At 46.7% G+C, this 14,709-nt stretch overlaps 1 protein-coding gene across 3 annotated transcripts in view; it reads left to right on the top strand.

Moving 5' to 3' along the window:
• Nucleotides 1-14,709, top strand: part of AP3B2 (adaptor related protein complex 3 subunit beta 2) — a 412,426-nt gene that overhangs the window by 319,755 nt on the left and 77,962 nt on the right. For all 3 annotated transcript variants that reach the window (XM_086959194.1, XM_086959192.1, XM_086959193.1), the window contains exon 21: nucleotides 6,497-6,584. In XM_086959194.1, coding sequence (XP_086815320.1) covers nucleotides 6,497-6,584 — 88 coding nt within the window. The remainder of the gene's footprint in view (nucleotides 1-6,496; nucleotides 6,585-14,709) is intronic.

A 14,709-nucleotide genomic window follows, 5' to 3' on the forward strand; every position in this document is an offset into this window, starting at 1 on the left:
AATTCCCAAGCTTCGCCGCCAGATATCCACACCCACTGTCCAAAGGCAATGCGATATGCATGAATTGGTCAAACAAATTTACGTACGCTTTTCCACCTCCATCACTCATGCCACTAGTAGTACGCAAACTACAGCAGCATTCTCTGACCGTCATCCTAGTTGCTCCAACGTGGGCCAGACAACCGTGGTACACCACACTGCTACAACTGTCTGTGGTACCCCACCAAAAACTGCACCTATCTCCACACCTCTTAACACAGAACCGTGGAGAGATCAGACACCCGGACCCAGCTCAGCTCGAACTTGTGATCTGGCTCCTGAAGTCCTAGAATTTGGATATTGGAACCTTCCTCCAGACTGCATGAATGTCATTAAATAAGCTAGACGTCCTACCACTAGGGCATGTTATGCAGCCAAGCGGAAACGATGTATGATATATTGTCATAACAACAATATTAATCCCTTAGATGTGGCTATTCAACACATCATAGGTTTCTTACTGCATCGTCAAAGATGTAACTTAGCCTATACGTCTATTAGACTACATCTTGCTGCAACCTCCAAACCTCGTAAGCCTTTGCCGGATAATCCCAGTTTGTCACTCATCCCCAGCATAACCCATGACGAGCTTGCCAAGCTATGCACTAAGGTCAAATCTGGCTCTCCTACTGACACCATGAGACCCGCCAAATTCCTAGAATCCCTTGAGTTCTTCCTCCCATCCTTGACGACCCTACTCAACCTATCATTCTCCTCGGCGGTGGTTCCCACATGTTGGAAGCAGGCTTGGGTCTCTCCAATTATTAAAAAACCTACCCTAGACCCATTAAAGCCAGAAAATTTCAGACCGATCTCGTTGCTTCCATGGGCCTCAAAACTGGCAGAAGCCCACGTGAACAAGGTTCTAGCCAACTACATGACGCAAAATCAAATCCTAGACCCCTCACAGAATGGTTTCAGGCCAGGATTCAGCACCGAATCCGCCCTGCTGACCACTACCGAACACCTACGGAACATCCTGGACGCCGGTCAAAGTGCTGCGCTGATTTTACTCGACCTCAGTGCAGCCTTTGATACGGTCTCCCACTCTCTTCTGCTAAAACGCCTCGAAGCCATAGGTATCAGAGACCTTGTCCTTGAGTGGTTCCGGTCTTTCCTGACGGACAGATCTTTCCGGGTCTCAGCCCGCCCTTTTATCTCCCAGTCCCACCCCATAGAGCAAGGGGTCCCGCAGGGATCGGCGCTCAGCCCGTCCCTATTCAATCTTTATGTCCAGCCTCTCGCTGAAATAGCAAAAGAATGGGATCTTACGCTGGTGTCGTACGCCGACGACACCCAGCTGGTTATATCTCTAACTGAAGGCCCCTCGATCTCAGCTGTGAAATTCAAGAACGGATTAGAGGCAGTCGCACGCTGGATGTCACACAACTGCCTACAGCTGAACACTGGTAAAACAGAGGTGTTGCTCCTAGGAAAAAATCCCGGCTATTGGACTGAGCACTGGTGGCCGTCCGTCTTGGGCCCTATCCCCCCCCCCCTAAAAACGTGGTGAAAAACCTAGGTGTTTGGGTGGACGCCTCTCTTAACTTCCAGACCCACACTAAGAAACTAGCTGCTACCTGCATAGGCCTGCTGAGGAGCCTTCATCCGATTCTTGGCTTTTTTGAGCACTATACGCGCCAATTGATTGTCCAGTCCATCATCCTGGCTCCACTGGACTACGCCAACGTTCTATTCCTAGGCATCAACAAAGCGGAGATGGCCCGGCTACAACGGATACAAAACTCGGCTGCCAGGGCCGTCGTAGGCCTCCCTCGCAGATGCTCTGCCAGAAATACCATCCAGAAGCTACACTGGCTGCGTATTGAAGCCCGAATTCAATTCAAGGCTCTCATTACCGCGTTCAAAATTCTTAAAACTGACTGTCCCGGACTCTTACGTCCACTCCTAGAGCCGTACACTCCAAAGCGTGCCCTACGCTCCTCAGGTCAACATATGGTAGTAACCCCCCGCATAAGACTTAGCAGAATGGGGGGCCGTTCTTTCAGAGTTTTGGGGGCTAAGCTTTGGAACTCCCTGCCTCCTCACATTCGCTCCATGACCAACTTGTTGGCCTTTCGCAAGGCGATTAAAACTCTTTTATTCTCCTCAACATAATCTTCCCTAGTCCCTTTCCTTCCTCCCCCTCCCTTCAGGTTTCTGTTATGGTTCAGCGCCGGGACGCCTCGTTGCTGGGACAGCTGTTCGCGCTCAATAAAATATAATAACAATAACAATATCTGCAAAACAGCCAACATCTATCTCTGTTCAGAGTGCCTGCCATTAAAGCCTTTATGGAAGGCCTTAAGAGAATAATTCCTCCCAGAGTACCACCTTCACCTGTATGGAATTTAAACGTTGTTCTCAAACGGCTAATGGGGCCTCCCTTCGAACCCCTTCACAAATGTGAATTACAATTTTTAACATGGAAAGTTGCGTTCCTAGTTGCTATTACTTCTCTGCGCAGAGTTTGTGAACTACAAGCACTAACCATTCAAGAACCCTTTTTGCAGATGCATCAAAATAAGGTTGTTCTGCGTACTAATCCAAAATTCCTACCTAAAGTCATTTCTCCATTCCATCTCAATCAATCTGTGGAACAGCCCGTTTTCTTCTCGCAACCACAGTCAGTAGCCGAAAGAGCTCTTCACACATTAGATGTCAAAAGAGCGTTGCTATACTACATAGAAAGAACACAACCCTTTCGTAAGACAAAGCAACTTTTTGTGTCTTTCTCACCACCAGACAAGGGTAATCCCATTTCAAAATCTGGTATAGCTAGATGGATTGTCAAATGCATACAGATTTGCTACCACAAAGCTAAGTGTACGCTATCTGTTCCTCCTAAAGCCCACTCTACCAGAAAGATAGGGGCTTCAATGGCATTTTTAGGGAACATTCCCCTAGATGACATCTGCAGAGCAGCTACATGGTCTACACCGCACACATTCACAAAACACTATTGTGTAGATGTGCAAACAAAACAACAAGCTAATGTGGGCCAGGCTGTTCTCAAAACATTATTCCAAACTTCTGCAACAGATAGGGGTGGTCACCGCTAAGAGTGGTTACGTCTATATAATCTATGCACAGTGTACAATCTGCAGCTCATATGCCTCGAACGGAAAATGCTACTTACCAGTATGCATCTGTTCTTGGTATGTACAGCGAGTTGTACACACCCACCCGCCTCCCCGGCTACCCTTGTCTGTTCCAGTATTATCTTAATTAGATACAAATTAGACGGGCATCCTTCCTGTACTTGCAAAACTCCATCATTTCCCTAATGGCGAAAAACAATCTGGGGATGGAGCCTATGCCCATGCGCAATGTGGTCACCTAACGCGCGACTTCCAAAGAACTTTTCAGGACAACAACAAACTGCATACATCCGGGCCCAACACTAGGTGGCGATCTCTGCACAGTGTACAACTCTACAGCTCTACATGCCAAGAACAGATGCATACTGGTAAGTAGCATTTTCCTTACAACTAGTTACTGCAGAAAGCTTAGTGGTCCAGATATCCACATGCAAGGTCAGCCTAAGCTCATTCCTTTCTGTGCACCAGCTAAGAAATTGAAGCATATCGACACATTTGGCAAAATAATATTTTGCTCCACCAGTTGGGCCCTTCAGTCCCTAAAGGTGGTCTGTCTACTGGGCCATCGTATACATGCTCCTTGGTACATGGCCAGCATTATCTTGCTGGCTTCTCTGATGAATTCCGAATAGCCTTTGCTTGAACATTCAGTACAGACAGTACCCTTTTAAATATGTGTCGAAGCGTGCCTGTACACAACAGATGATGTGGGCCATGCCCTGGGCTCTAGTGCCATGATTAAGCACCATACCTGGATGCAATCTATTGATTTTTTTTGTGACGTGTAGGCATTCTTAATGGACATGCCTTTCGAGGATCAGGCAAGAAACCATACTCTAGAGAAAAGGCTGACTCAGCACTGCAAAGTTTTAAAAAGAGACACATTGTGGCTTTTTACCTATGTGGGCTTTCACCGGCTCACCAGTTTCATCAGCAATACGGAAAATTCAGAGGCAAGGTCTAGCCTATCTACAACGGCAGCCTTCACAACCAATTCAGCAGCTGGTCAACACTTTTTACAGCTTCACAGGACATAGTGGTCGCCAGGGTCACGATCACAACCAAGGGCAGTAATCTTCCTCCTTCTCACATTTCCTGCAATTTCTTCCTGTCACATCCCTTGAAAGAGGAGAGGCTTCACCAGCTTGCTCCGATAAGTGCCCTTAGTTTTAACATGGAATGCACAAGTAAATACCCTGTAGACGACCATATCTTCTTGGACTTTGCTGGTGCTAAGAAGGTGATGGCTGTGCAGAAACAGACCTAGTCCAGGGTGATTGTCCTGTTCATCAAGATATGGTATGCCCTGGCCAAGAAGGATCCCCCTGAGGGCCTACAAGTGCATTCTACTCGGGCCAAAACTGCCTTAAACGTGTTGGCAAGGGGTGTTCTTGTCTTAGATATCTGCCAGGGTGCTACGTGGGCCTCCGTTCATACATTCATCAAGCACTACGGCCTAGAAAGCCAAATCTGCAGAGATGGTCAAAATGACTTCAGCACACATGGGTGGGGCCCATATATGCCTTTGTGCCGTCACTTGCGGGGTGGTAGAAGGCCATCTCCAAGTCTTAGTACCACCACCTTCTGGCATGCTTGAGCAATTGTTTTTGAAAATCTACATGCAGTTTGGCATCCGGGATTATCCTAACTATGAAGAATCTAGGGTTAGATATTGTTCCCACCAGAAAGAATATTACTGCTGCCTACTGTGCAAATTCTAATCAACAAAATGATCAAAGCATTTTAGATTGATAAAGAAGGTAAGCATTGTGAGGGGAAAGTGTGATGTCTTGCAGAGGAGGCAATTTTTATCAGAGGCTATTTTGTGTAAAGAATGTTTTGGGTGAGTTGATTTGTACAACTGACATTGCTTAGTCAACAGATAGCTAAAAACAAAGAATCCTAGAAACTTTATAGAAAGTGTTGCTAATTTCATTAGAATAAAATACAGTGTCAAAATACCCTTCCATACCATACATTCAGTATTCAGAAATGTTAGAATATTATTTTAAACATCTCTGTTTACATAAATAAGTAGAAAAGTTCATGTTTTTTTAATTGGTTGAATGATTGGGTGAATTCTTCATGTGAATAATCTCCATCATCCAAACACTTACATCACTTAGATAGCTTGTTCACAGCTGTGATATTCTCCTTTGTGCCTTGTGTTCTTGTAATCATCTCAACATTCTACACCTGGGATGGTACACAATACCATTTATAGAATTAGAAGTAGTCTGGAGGTTAAATGCTACCCTTGCAACCTGAAGACCTAGGGCCACCTGCATCAAAGTTAGGAATTGCGATTCCTAAATTGCGATTTTAAAAAAATCACAATTTAGGAATCCCAATTCCTTATGCATGTAGGAATCGAAAAAAAATTGCGATTCCTTCACATTCCTTATTAGCGAATCGCAAATAAGGAATTGCTTCCCATTCATTCTCATGGGCCTAGAGGCCCATAGGATGCAATAAGAATTGCATGCGCAATTTGCGAGTACCAAAGAGGTACTCTCAAATTGCGCATGCAATTTCAAGGGTGCAAGTTGATGGCAATTTGCGTTTCTTAAATGCGAATTTGCAATTTTTTTTTATTGCATTGTGTTTAGGAAACCGTAATTTGCGATTCCCTAAATGCAATCACAATTTAAGTAATCGCAAATTTAGCATTTACTTAAATAGCGATTTTTGAATTTTGGATGAGGCATCCCAAAATGCAAAAATAGAGGTCGCAAAGGGGCAGATTCTGCCAATCTGCTCCTTTGCGACCACAATTTCCAAAGATGCATGTGCCCCCAAGATTCTAAACTCAGGTCTGGCGAAAAAGGAATTGCATGTTCCTGGGCAAACTTCTCACCTGTTCCTGAAATTGAGGAAGAGGTGTCGCGCAGCGGCCAGGGTGCCTGACTCCAGACCAGGGGGTACACAGTTCGATCCCCGGTGCCGGAGGCCAGTTAGCCCAGCACCATGTGACTCTGGGCAATAGTTCGCTTAATCTTCCATATTGGCCTCCAGCGCCGGGACACCTCGCCAGAGGTTGCTGTGCGCTTTACAAATGCTGGTATTTCATTTTTCATTTGCATAATTTAATTTACAAAGTGGAATGCAGTGTGGAATGTAATAAGCATGGGTCTTGCACATTACTATCCCAATTATATTCTAGTTTCTTGTATCTATCATACCTTTTATTTTTCAAGAAGTCACTTTGAATATTCTGTGTAATCACTTCCCTGCTTCTTCAAGCAAGATACGTGTTATTTCAGATACCACATAAATTAAAACGTATTTTGAAAAACATGGTCATCCTGATTTAATTCAGCTGCCTATTAACTCTGTTTCTTTTTGTTTGTTTCCAGCCTCCCACAATCAAGTCCTCCTCCAAACCCACCTCCAAACCAGTGAAAACCTCAAAGAAAGAGATCTCCCTGCTAGATCTGGATGATTGTGAGTAAGCCAAGTACTGCCCCCTTACATGAACTCTAATTTCTGTGTCTAGTATCTTAGCTCCCATAGCCTTTATGTAAAAGAAACATAAGTATTCGTTATTGGATCATACATATATTCTAGGAAACTGAATCATTCCACCACCCTTTCTCTCTCTTGTACACCCTGAAAATAAATGTGGGCTGTTTTTTTCTCAGCGAACTGTTTTTGTTTTCATTTGATGAAAACGATACATGAAAGGTGAACAGAGGAGGAACAACAAACAAGCAAAAAAAGAGAAAAAGGGAGTGCACCGGAAATAAAAAGACTACTGGAATATGACAGACCCGCAAGGAGTTGGGAATCACAATGCTTACAAAAGTAGAGACCATGACCACAAGGGGGAATGATTTCCAATTTACCAGACTGAGCTTCTTGGATATATGGTTCCTCTAAGATATCAGATTCTTTGGGTGAAGATTTATTGTCCTGGCCCTTGTTGTTTCTTAAAATAAAGGTAAAATGTAAGCCCCCAATTGAACCTGACATGGACGGAGTGGTATTCCTCCAAACCATATGCCTTCACCTCTACTGTTTTACTGAATTAGGTTTGTTGGGTTTAGGACTCTGGGAACTGCTAATCAGTGCTAGTGCTTCTGCTCTCTCCTTTAAATATGGTCAAATTAATAGGCACATTTAATTTACTTGTAAGTCCCTAGTAAATGGTACTACCCATACCCAGTAAATTAAATGCTACCAGTGGGTCTGCAGCACTCATTTTGCCACCTACGAAAGTAGGTGGCACAAACCTGCCTCAGTTCTGCTACTGAAGCCTTTAGTGGTTTTAAACTACAATTTCAATCTTGCAAAAGAAAACTTTTGTCTGGCCTAAATCTTACTTTTTAATACTTTCACATCACCCCTAAAGTAGGCCCTTAAGGCTCACAGGGCAAGGTGTATTGTATTAAAAAGTAGGACACATGTACTTAAAAGTTGCATATCCTGGTAATAAAAAACTCCAAAAGTTGTTTTTCACTGTTGTGTTGCCTATCTCTATCATTGACTGGCACTGCTATACCTTATTACATTAACTAAGTGCTAACTTTGGATTGGGAGCAGAGGGATACGCTTTGACACTCAAATGAATTGTACTTTAAAATCCTCTTTAACCCCTTCGATGCGGATGACAAAGCCAGCTCGTCATGGCCGTTACCTGCGCTGCGCTCATGACGAGCTGGCTTTGTCACGTAACCCGCGATTTTTAAATTTCAGCGCGCAGCGGGAAAACCCGCTAGCGCGCATTCGGTTATCGGTAAAGTAGGATCTTGGGTAACAATTCTGAAAATGACACTTTCAGAAATTTTGCATTTTCTTGTTCCAACCATCTGTGCCTTTTGCCAGTGTCCTGGATCACATGGCTATGAATGGCTCTGCTGTTGCGGCATGGTGTGGACCCCCTTTCTTTGCGATTCCTGAAATTCGAATACTCTTTTCTTTCCCTCCCTATATATAGCTTTTTCCCTTCTCCTTTTTCCCCTTTCCCTCCTTTTTTCCTCTTCCTTAATATATTACAGGTGTATATAATTTGTCACATACTGATTTATATTTATTATATTGTTTTGTAACCTATGAAATTGCCTATCTTTGAACTCCAATAAAAAATTATGACACAAAAAAATGGGGGTTAGGTGTGGACAAGATGGGCCATCCACGCAGGATGGCTGGGGAGGGGCTGTGCCCAGCCACACTTAAATGTTAAAAAACTTTGCCTCCTGCACACACAAAAGAACTAGACACTAGACTTGCCCTGCCTTTTGTCACCCCAGACAGTTTGGAGCCTTGACAGGGGTAGTGGAAGAATGTTTCAGAACTAGATGTGGATTTGGACCAGTGAGTCACCCCACACAGAGGCTGGCACCAGATATAAATATTGGACCTCCAGAGCCACTTCTGGACCTGTGGAAAATAAATCACATCTTCCTCTGTGTCCTTAACTTCCACCTCAGTGGCCTCAAAGACTCAAACACTGCCAACCTCCTGGAAAGCATGAGCACCATCAGTCCCACACACAGCGCGGGACACATGCTTGACCCAATCTCTACTACCAGCAACAGAGTAAAGCACAGTCGTGTCACTTAACTCACCTGGACCGACCTCGCCATCATCCATTTCACCTTCGCTATGACTCACCTTGGTCGACCACTCCATCATCTATTTCACCATCAGAGGATCCCCAATGTAGTTTCAAATGTAGTGCCACATGGTCCCTGCCAACCAGGTGCCCCATTCCAGTGCTACTTCCCTAAAACAAACTCCTAATTGGTACTTCTGCCCCCTGTAAATCCTTAGGTACCCTGAGTACCTAGAGCCTGAGAGCTGTAGGGTTCCTTTGGGCCCCCCCCCTCACTGGGACCATGTCACTGCCTTTGCAGCCTGCATGCTCTTGTGAGCGAGAAAACAACAAAGTCGACATGGCACTTTGCCAGGGTGCCATGCCAACTAGCACTGCCTGGCAGCATAGGTAATTTACCCCTCTAGCAGGCCTCCCAGCCCTAAAGCAGGATGCACTGTACTCTAGGCAAGGATATAACTGCCTGAGCAGATAGGCCCCTACAACATTGGGCATCATTTCCTTATATTGTAATTGCCAGTTAAGCCATAGAGAGTACATGGGATGGAAACTCGACAACTCGATTTCCACAGCATCATGATGGCTTCACTAAATACAGGAGTGTCTGGTGCCAAACTACTCCTTTCAATAAACCCACACTGATGCCAGTATGGGATTTATTGTACCATGTACCCAGAAGACACTTCAGAGGTGCCCCCCTGGGCCCCTGCCAACCCTGGTGTGGTCTCTGACCGGCTGTAGGCAGCCATCTACCACCAGACACTTTTCTGGACCCCTGAGTAGAGAGTCCCTGGTCTCTGGGACCAGAAGCAATGCACATACTGGGCCGAGGTGTCATGCCTCGTCCCCTAGGATGGGCCAATGCTCGAAGAGGGGAAGCTTCACAGGCTTGCTGCCTTTGTAATGCGACCCCCAGCCTCTGGTGTTGACAGGCGATTTGATTTACACCCCAACCTTGGGGGTAATAAATTCAAAACAATTGGAGATGTGTCCTCTGCCAACCCCATCTCTAAGGTGGGGGAAGCGAGGTGAAGCACCTTTTTCAGTTACAGCCATCTTGAAGATGGGGAAAACCCCTTCAATCAGGGTTAGGCCTATGCTGCCTCCCACAGGTGGGTAGCATAATAGAGGGTGTAGTCACCCCAGGTAAGGTGGCCCTACCTGCTACTCGCCTAAAACGCCTCTTAATATTAGCATTTAGGGGACTCCTCCAGACCTGTTCCTCGCATCTGCGATGACCTAAGAAGAAAGAAGACACCCTGCAGCCGAAGCCAGAACACAAGAAGTGCCATGGCCACAGCCCTACCGGCCTGTCTCCTGCTCTGACGAACCTACGACCTGTCTTGCTACAGCGCCTCCAAAATCCCTGGGAGGACTGTGACCTTCAATAAAGACTCCAGTCTCCATGGGACAGCGGACCTGTCCAGAAGAAACAAAATCCAAAGACTCTGGATCCAGGTGGATACGGGTCCCCAGCCCACTGTGCACCTGACGCCCACGGCCCGAGTCTTGAGTGGCGCACCTGTGCAGTGAAATCCCCCGGCGATCCTTACCTCATGTCCAGCATTGGCTGACCTCTCCCACCTACAGTGTGAATCCACAGGCTCGCCCCGACCGTGACCGGCTCCAGTAAGAAGATTCTGATGTCCAAAGGCCCTCCTGCACCCGAACCCCCTGGACTTTGGTTAGCTGAACAGACTGTGCCCCTAAGACCTTTTCATCCCAACTTACCTCTGCTGTCACTGGTCTCCCTTCTGCATCCTCTTTACCGTCAAGAAAACCCCCATTAACAAGCATAGGATGCCCAATGCTGAATTTGCACCCTGCACCTGGCTGTCCCTATTGCGCTCGTGTTGTATGTTTGGTACTGCTTTGTGGCTCCCCCGTGCTAGACCTAACCCCCCAAAAAAATCCCCTGCATCAGAACTACTTACCAGCAAGCAGTGTTGCTCCAGACACCCCCTGTCTCCATTGGAAACTATTAGGTCGAACTCCTATTTTGACCTCTGCACCTGGCTGCCCCAGTGCGGCTGCTGGTGCAGTTTTGGTACTTACGTGACCCCTGGCACTTGCTGGCTTTTGGCTCTAAAGAATGAAATTGTAAGTTTGTTACTCACCTGGTTAACCACAATTTTGTTTTCCACATAGGATAACATTGAACTATGTGAAAAGGTTTCTAAGTGTCGACACTTGAAAGTGTAAAGTATTTTTTTCATTAAAAACGTACTCACCTTATTATGAAGACCTGGGTATTGAAATAAAGTACAAAGTATAATTTTATAAATTGGTCAGGATCTCCTTCTTGAGTCGTGTGTCCTTTATTGACCACTAATAGAGCACTTTGGGTTTTGCATTGAACCCTGTACCCTTATGGGGAACCCCTGAACTCCATGCACGGTATTACCACCTAGTGGCAATATCATATACAGAGCCAGCTTCCTATACTCTGCATACATCTAAAGATCTTCAGATGGTTTCCTGTCAACACCAAGAAAGCTGTTGCTCAAGACCTATTCACCAACCGGCTGGGCTACAACAACGCATACTAAGCAGGCCTCACCACCCAACTCCTAAAGAAACTCCAGACTATACAAAACCTCATCTGCCAGGCTCAACCTCAACTTCCCCAAACAGACCACACCACACCCCACCTCAGAAGCCTCCACCTGGTCGCCATCCAGAAAAAGTGCCAATCCAAGATGCTGATTCACGTCTACAAGGCCCTCCATGATCAAAGACCAGAATACATCAGCTACTGCCTATACTTCCATCAACCTTCCAGACAGCTGCACTCTTCCTCTCTTGCCATCGCTCACACTCCCTCACCCGCAGATACTATAGTGGAGGACATTCCTTCTTCTGCATCACCGCCAAGTCCTAGAAACGACCTACCCCGTCACCTCCAAACATCATCTCCCACCACCACACCCCGGTCCCCTCCCCCCCAAGAATTCAGAAAGGAGCTCAAAGGTGCTCAAGACCTGGTTTTTAAACTGACCCAGCAAGATCACAGCGCCTGGGTACCATAACTGGTGATTAGCATCACTTCTAGGGATCAAAGCTGATTGCTTGATTGATTCCAGGGTAACCAGAGAGACTCCATGGGTCAGTTGGCTGACCACCTGTGTATGCTATAGGGACAAATCAAGCTTCATAGTTCTCCCTCCCTGCAACTACACAGCTGACCTACTGCAATTATAGATATTTGGACTGGCAAATGGACCTTCTTGATCCCTGTTTCTGGCCTCTATTCAAAGGTTCTTGATTCCCAAGAGGTGCCCCCCAGGTCCTGGAACCTTGGTGGCAGTAGAGTGTACTCCTCCTAAAGAAAAAGGTGACAATCCTGAATAATGGGTTGGGTCTCTCAAACTGCAAACTGGTCAATTTGTGCCAGAACTGTGCCTCTAGCAGCCACTGCCAAAATGAAGATCCAGTTAACCTGCTCTTTTCACCAATAGTGACAGTCAGCAACGACCTGCAATGTGAGAACCGCACTTTGAGCCACAGCAACAACTGGCTTTAGTCTCCTAACTAGCTATTCGCTCTAAAGCGACAATTGTCTGCGATAGTAGACCTGCTCTTGGCGCTAAAGCTACTCGCTTCTGAGACCCTCAGTCTCATCCTCATTGCCTTCTCCACCGCGAATGGAACTCTTCGCCTGGACTTAGAAGGTAACTTTTCAGCTGGACTAACCTTCTCAAGAGCTGGGCGCAAGGGTTGACGTCTCGGTTTTGAAGTTCTGGGTGTAAAACTAGGATGATCGCCTGCGGAAGCCACTTTGCCAGCCAGTGATGGAAGCACGATGCTGGAAGGTGTTGACTTAAGGAAACCGCCAGGAGGAAAAAGCAAGAAATAGAAACACCTTCTGGGATTCTCTACATCAACAGTAGCACACTGCGAGCCGAGAAGTAAGGCTAGCAAAGAAATGCAACAGGAACATCTGGGTGCATTGCGACGCACCTGGATATAATTTAGGAAGATTTATATTGGAAAGAATGACGTGGAAGGAAAGCAGGAATCAAGGACATAATACTCAACATCTTGGGATGGGAAAACACCATTTGAGTCAATGATAAGATCGTGATGCTGGATTGGGCTAAGAAAAAGAAACTTTCACCCATCATGGCACTTCGCTTCATGCCAAGACATCTCCAGCAGGAAGCATGTTGCTCCTTAAAACCTAAACCCTCCCCCCTGAATGGCTGCTGAAAAGGAGGATCCTAGGGTACCCCTGGCCACTGCAGGTAAAATTAAATGCAGGAGTGTTTGAAGGACTTGTCTTCTACTGCCGGTGGGACACGCTTGGCAGGCGTGCCTGACTCTTAAATAAGCAAAAGGAACAAATTATGTTTGAAATGCTGAACAATGCAAGCATTCACCCCAAGTCACAAGTATCTGAGTTTAATTTATCGTTCTTTTGCTGAAGACGCCAACCACGTTTGGATCCAGCCATATGAAAATCATCTTGGTCCTGTTCTTCATGGAAACAGTCCAGCCCGTACTGCCAAGCCAGGTCCTCACTAGACCGAAACAAGCATTCTGGGACCAGTTTCGTGGCATCACCCCTTATCAGCCAGGATAGTTTGAAACCAGTGGCGCAGTAAGAATGGGACCTACACCTGGGCATACCCTTCCCACTTAAGGCAACCAAATCAAAAGGAAAAAATGATGGCCGGAATGCTGAACAATGCAAACATTCACCCCCCAGTCACAAGGATCTGAATTGTAATCCATCGTTCTTTTGCTCACTATGCCACCCCAGTTTGGACCCAGCCACATGCAATTCAGTCTTGACCATGTTCCTTATGGGAACAGTCCAGCCCGAACTGCCAAGCCAAGTCCAGCCTGGACTGGAAACAAGCATCTTGGGACCACAAGCGCATCTAAGAAACCTAGTCCCTGTAGCCGAACCGCGCTCCATCGCAGTTGGCCTGAACTTGTGACTTGCTACCGGTCTAGCACCACCAAATTACTGCAAAGGGTGCTTTATGTTTTTAGGCACTAGTTGTAGTAGAAACCTGAAATTTGAGTATCTCCGGTTCTACTGAGTAGTTGTTTGTTGGTTTGGGATTTTTCTTTTGTTGTGCTGGCACTTTATTACTGTTTGTATGCTGCATAAATAGGACTTTAAACATTACCTCTAAGTTAAGCCTGACTGCTTTGTGCAAAGCTACCAGAGGGTAAAGCACATGTTAAATCTGATGACTACTAGCCGCAGATTCCTTAAAGTGGAATTATCCCCAGGCGTGAGATTGGATCCGGAATTGTTTTTGCCACAGCATCCCTGCGCGCCGGACTGGTGGCATCATGCGACTCCGCCCTGGCATTGTCCACGTACGTGACGTCAACAAGGTCACACAAGTTCCACCCCGGCGCGCCTATGTCAGTTTTTTCCTTTTCCACGTGCAACGCTGATCCGGATCGTGCTCCTGGCCTGTTTCGAGCCTTTTCCCTTTCGCCTGTTGTGTGTGTGTGGGAACAATGTGCGAATGCCTTCGGGCTTTAAGACCTGCTCGTCTTGTGCTCGCCAGATGTCGGCGACGGATCCTCACACTATCTACATGTGGTGTTTGGGAGAGAACCACAAATCCACTGATTGTGAGGCGTGCCAGCAGATGAAACTGAAGTCCCGGCGGGAAGGCCAGATGAAACTTCTGTCAGCCCGCATGTTCAGGTTGCCGTCTTCTTCACACCCGGCCCCTGCGGAGGGTTTCAGTAATAGTTGCTTCCGTCTTCGACATCGCCCTTCTCCCAGGCCGCAAGAGCGTCGCTCACCTGTCAGTAAGTGTCGCAGTTTGTCCCCGGGGGCTGGTTCCCGGCCTGTTGGGGGCGTGGGCTCTCCGCGGGTTGAGCGACCCCGCGTGTGGTCCCCCTATCCGCCCTTTCCAGGTGTGGGGGCGTCTAGAGCCCAGATGGAGACATATGCGGCAGCCTTGCATGCCTCGTTGGATTCTCCTCCTCCTCCCCCTCCTGGGACGTCTGCGGATCCCTTGCCGTGTGCGGGGCCCTCGGCAG

The sequence above is a fragment of the Lissotriton vulgaris genome, chromosome 2_2, assembly GCF_964263255.1.
Source record: "Lissotriton vulgaris chromosome 2_2, aLisVul1.2, whole genome shotgun sequence".
NCBI classification, from domain to species: Eukaryota; Metazoa; Chordata; class Amphibia; order Caudata; family Salamandridae; genus Lissotriton; species Lissotriton vulgaris.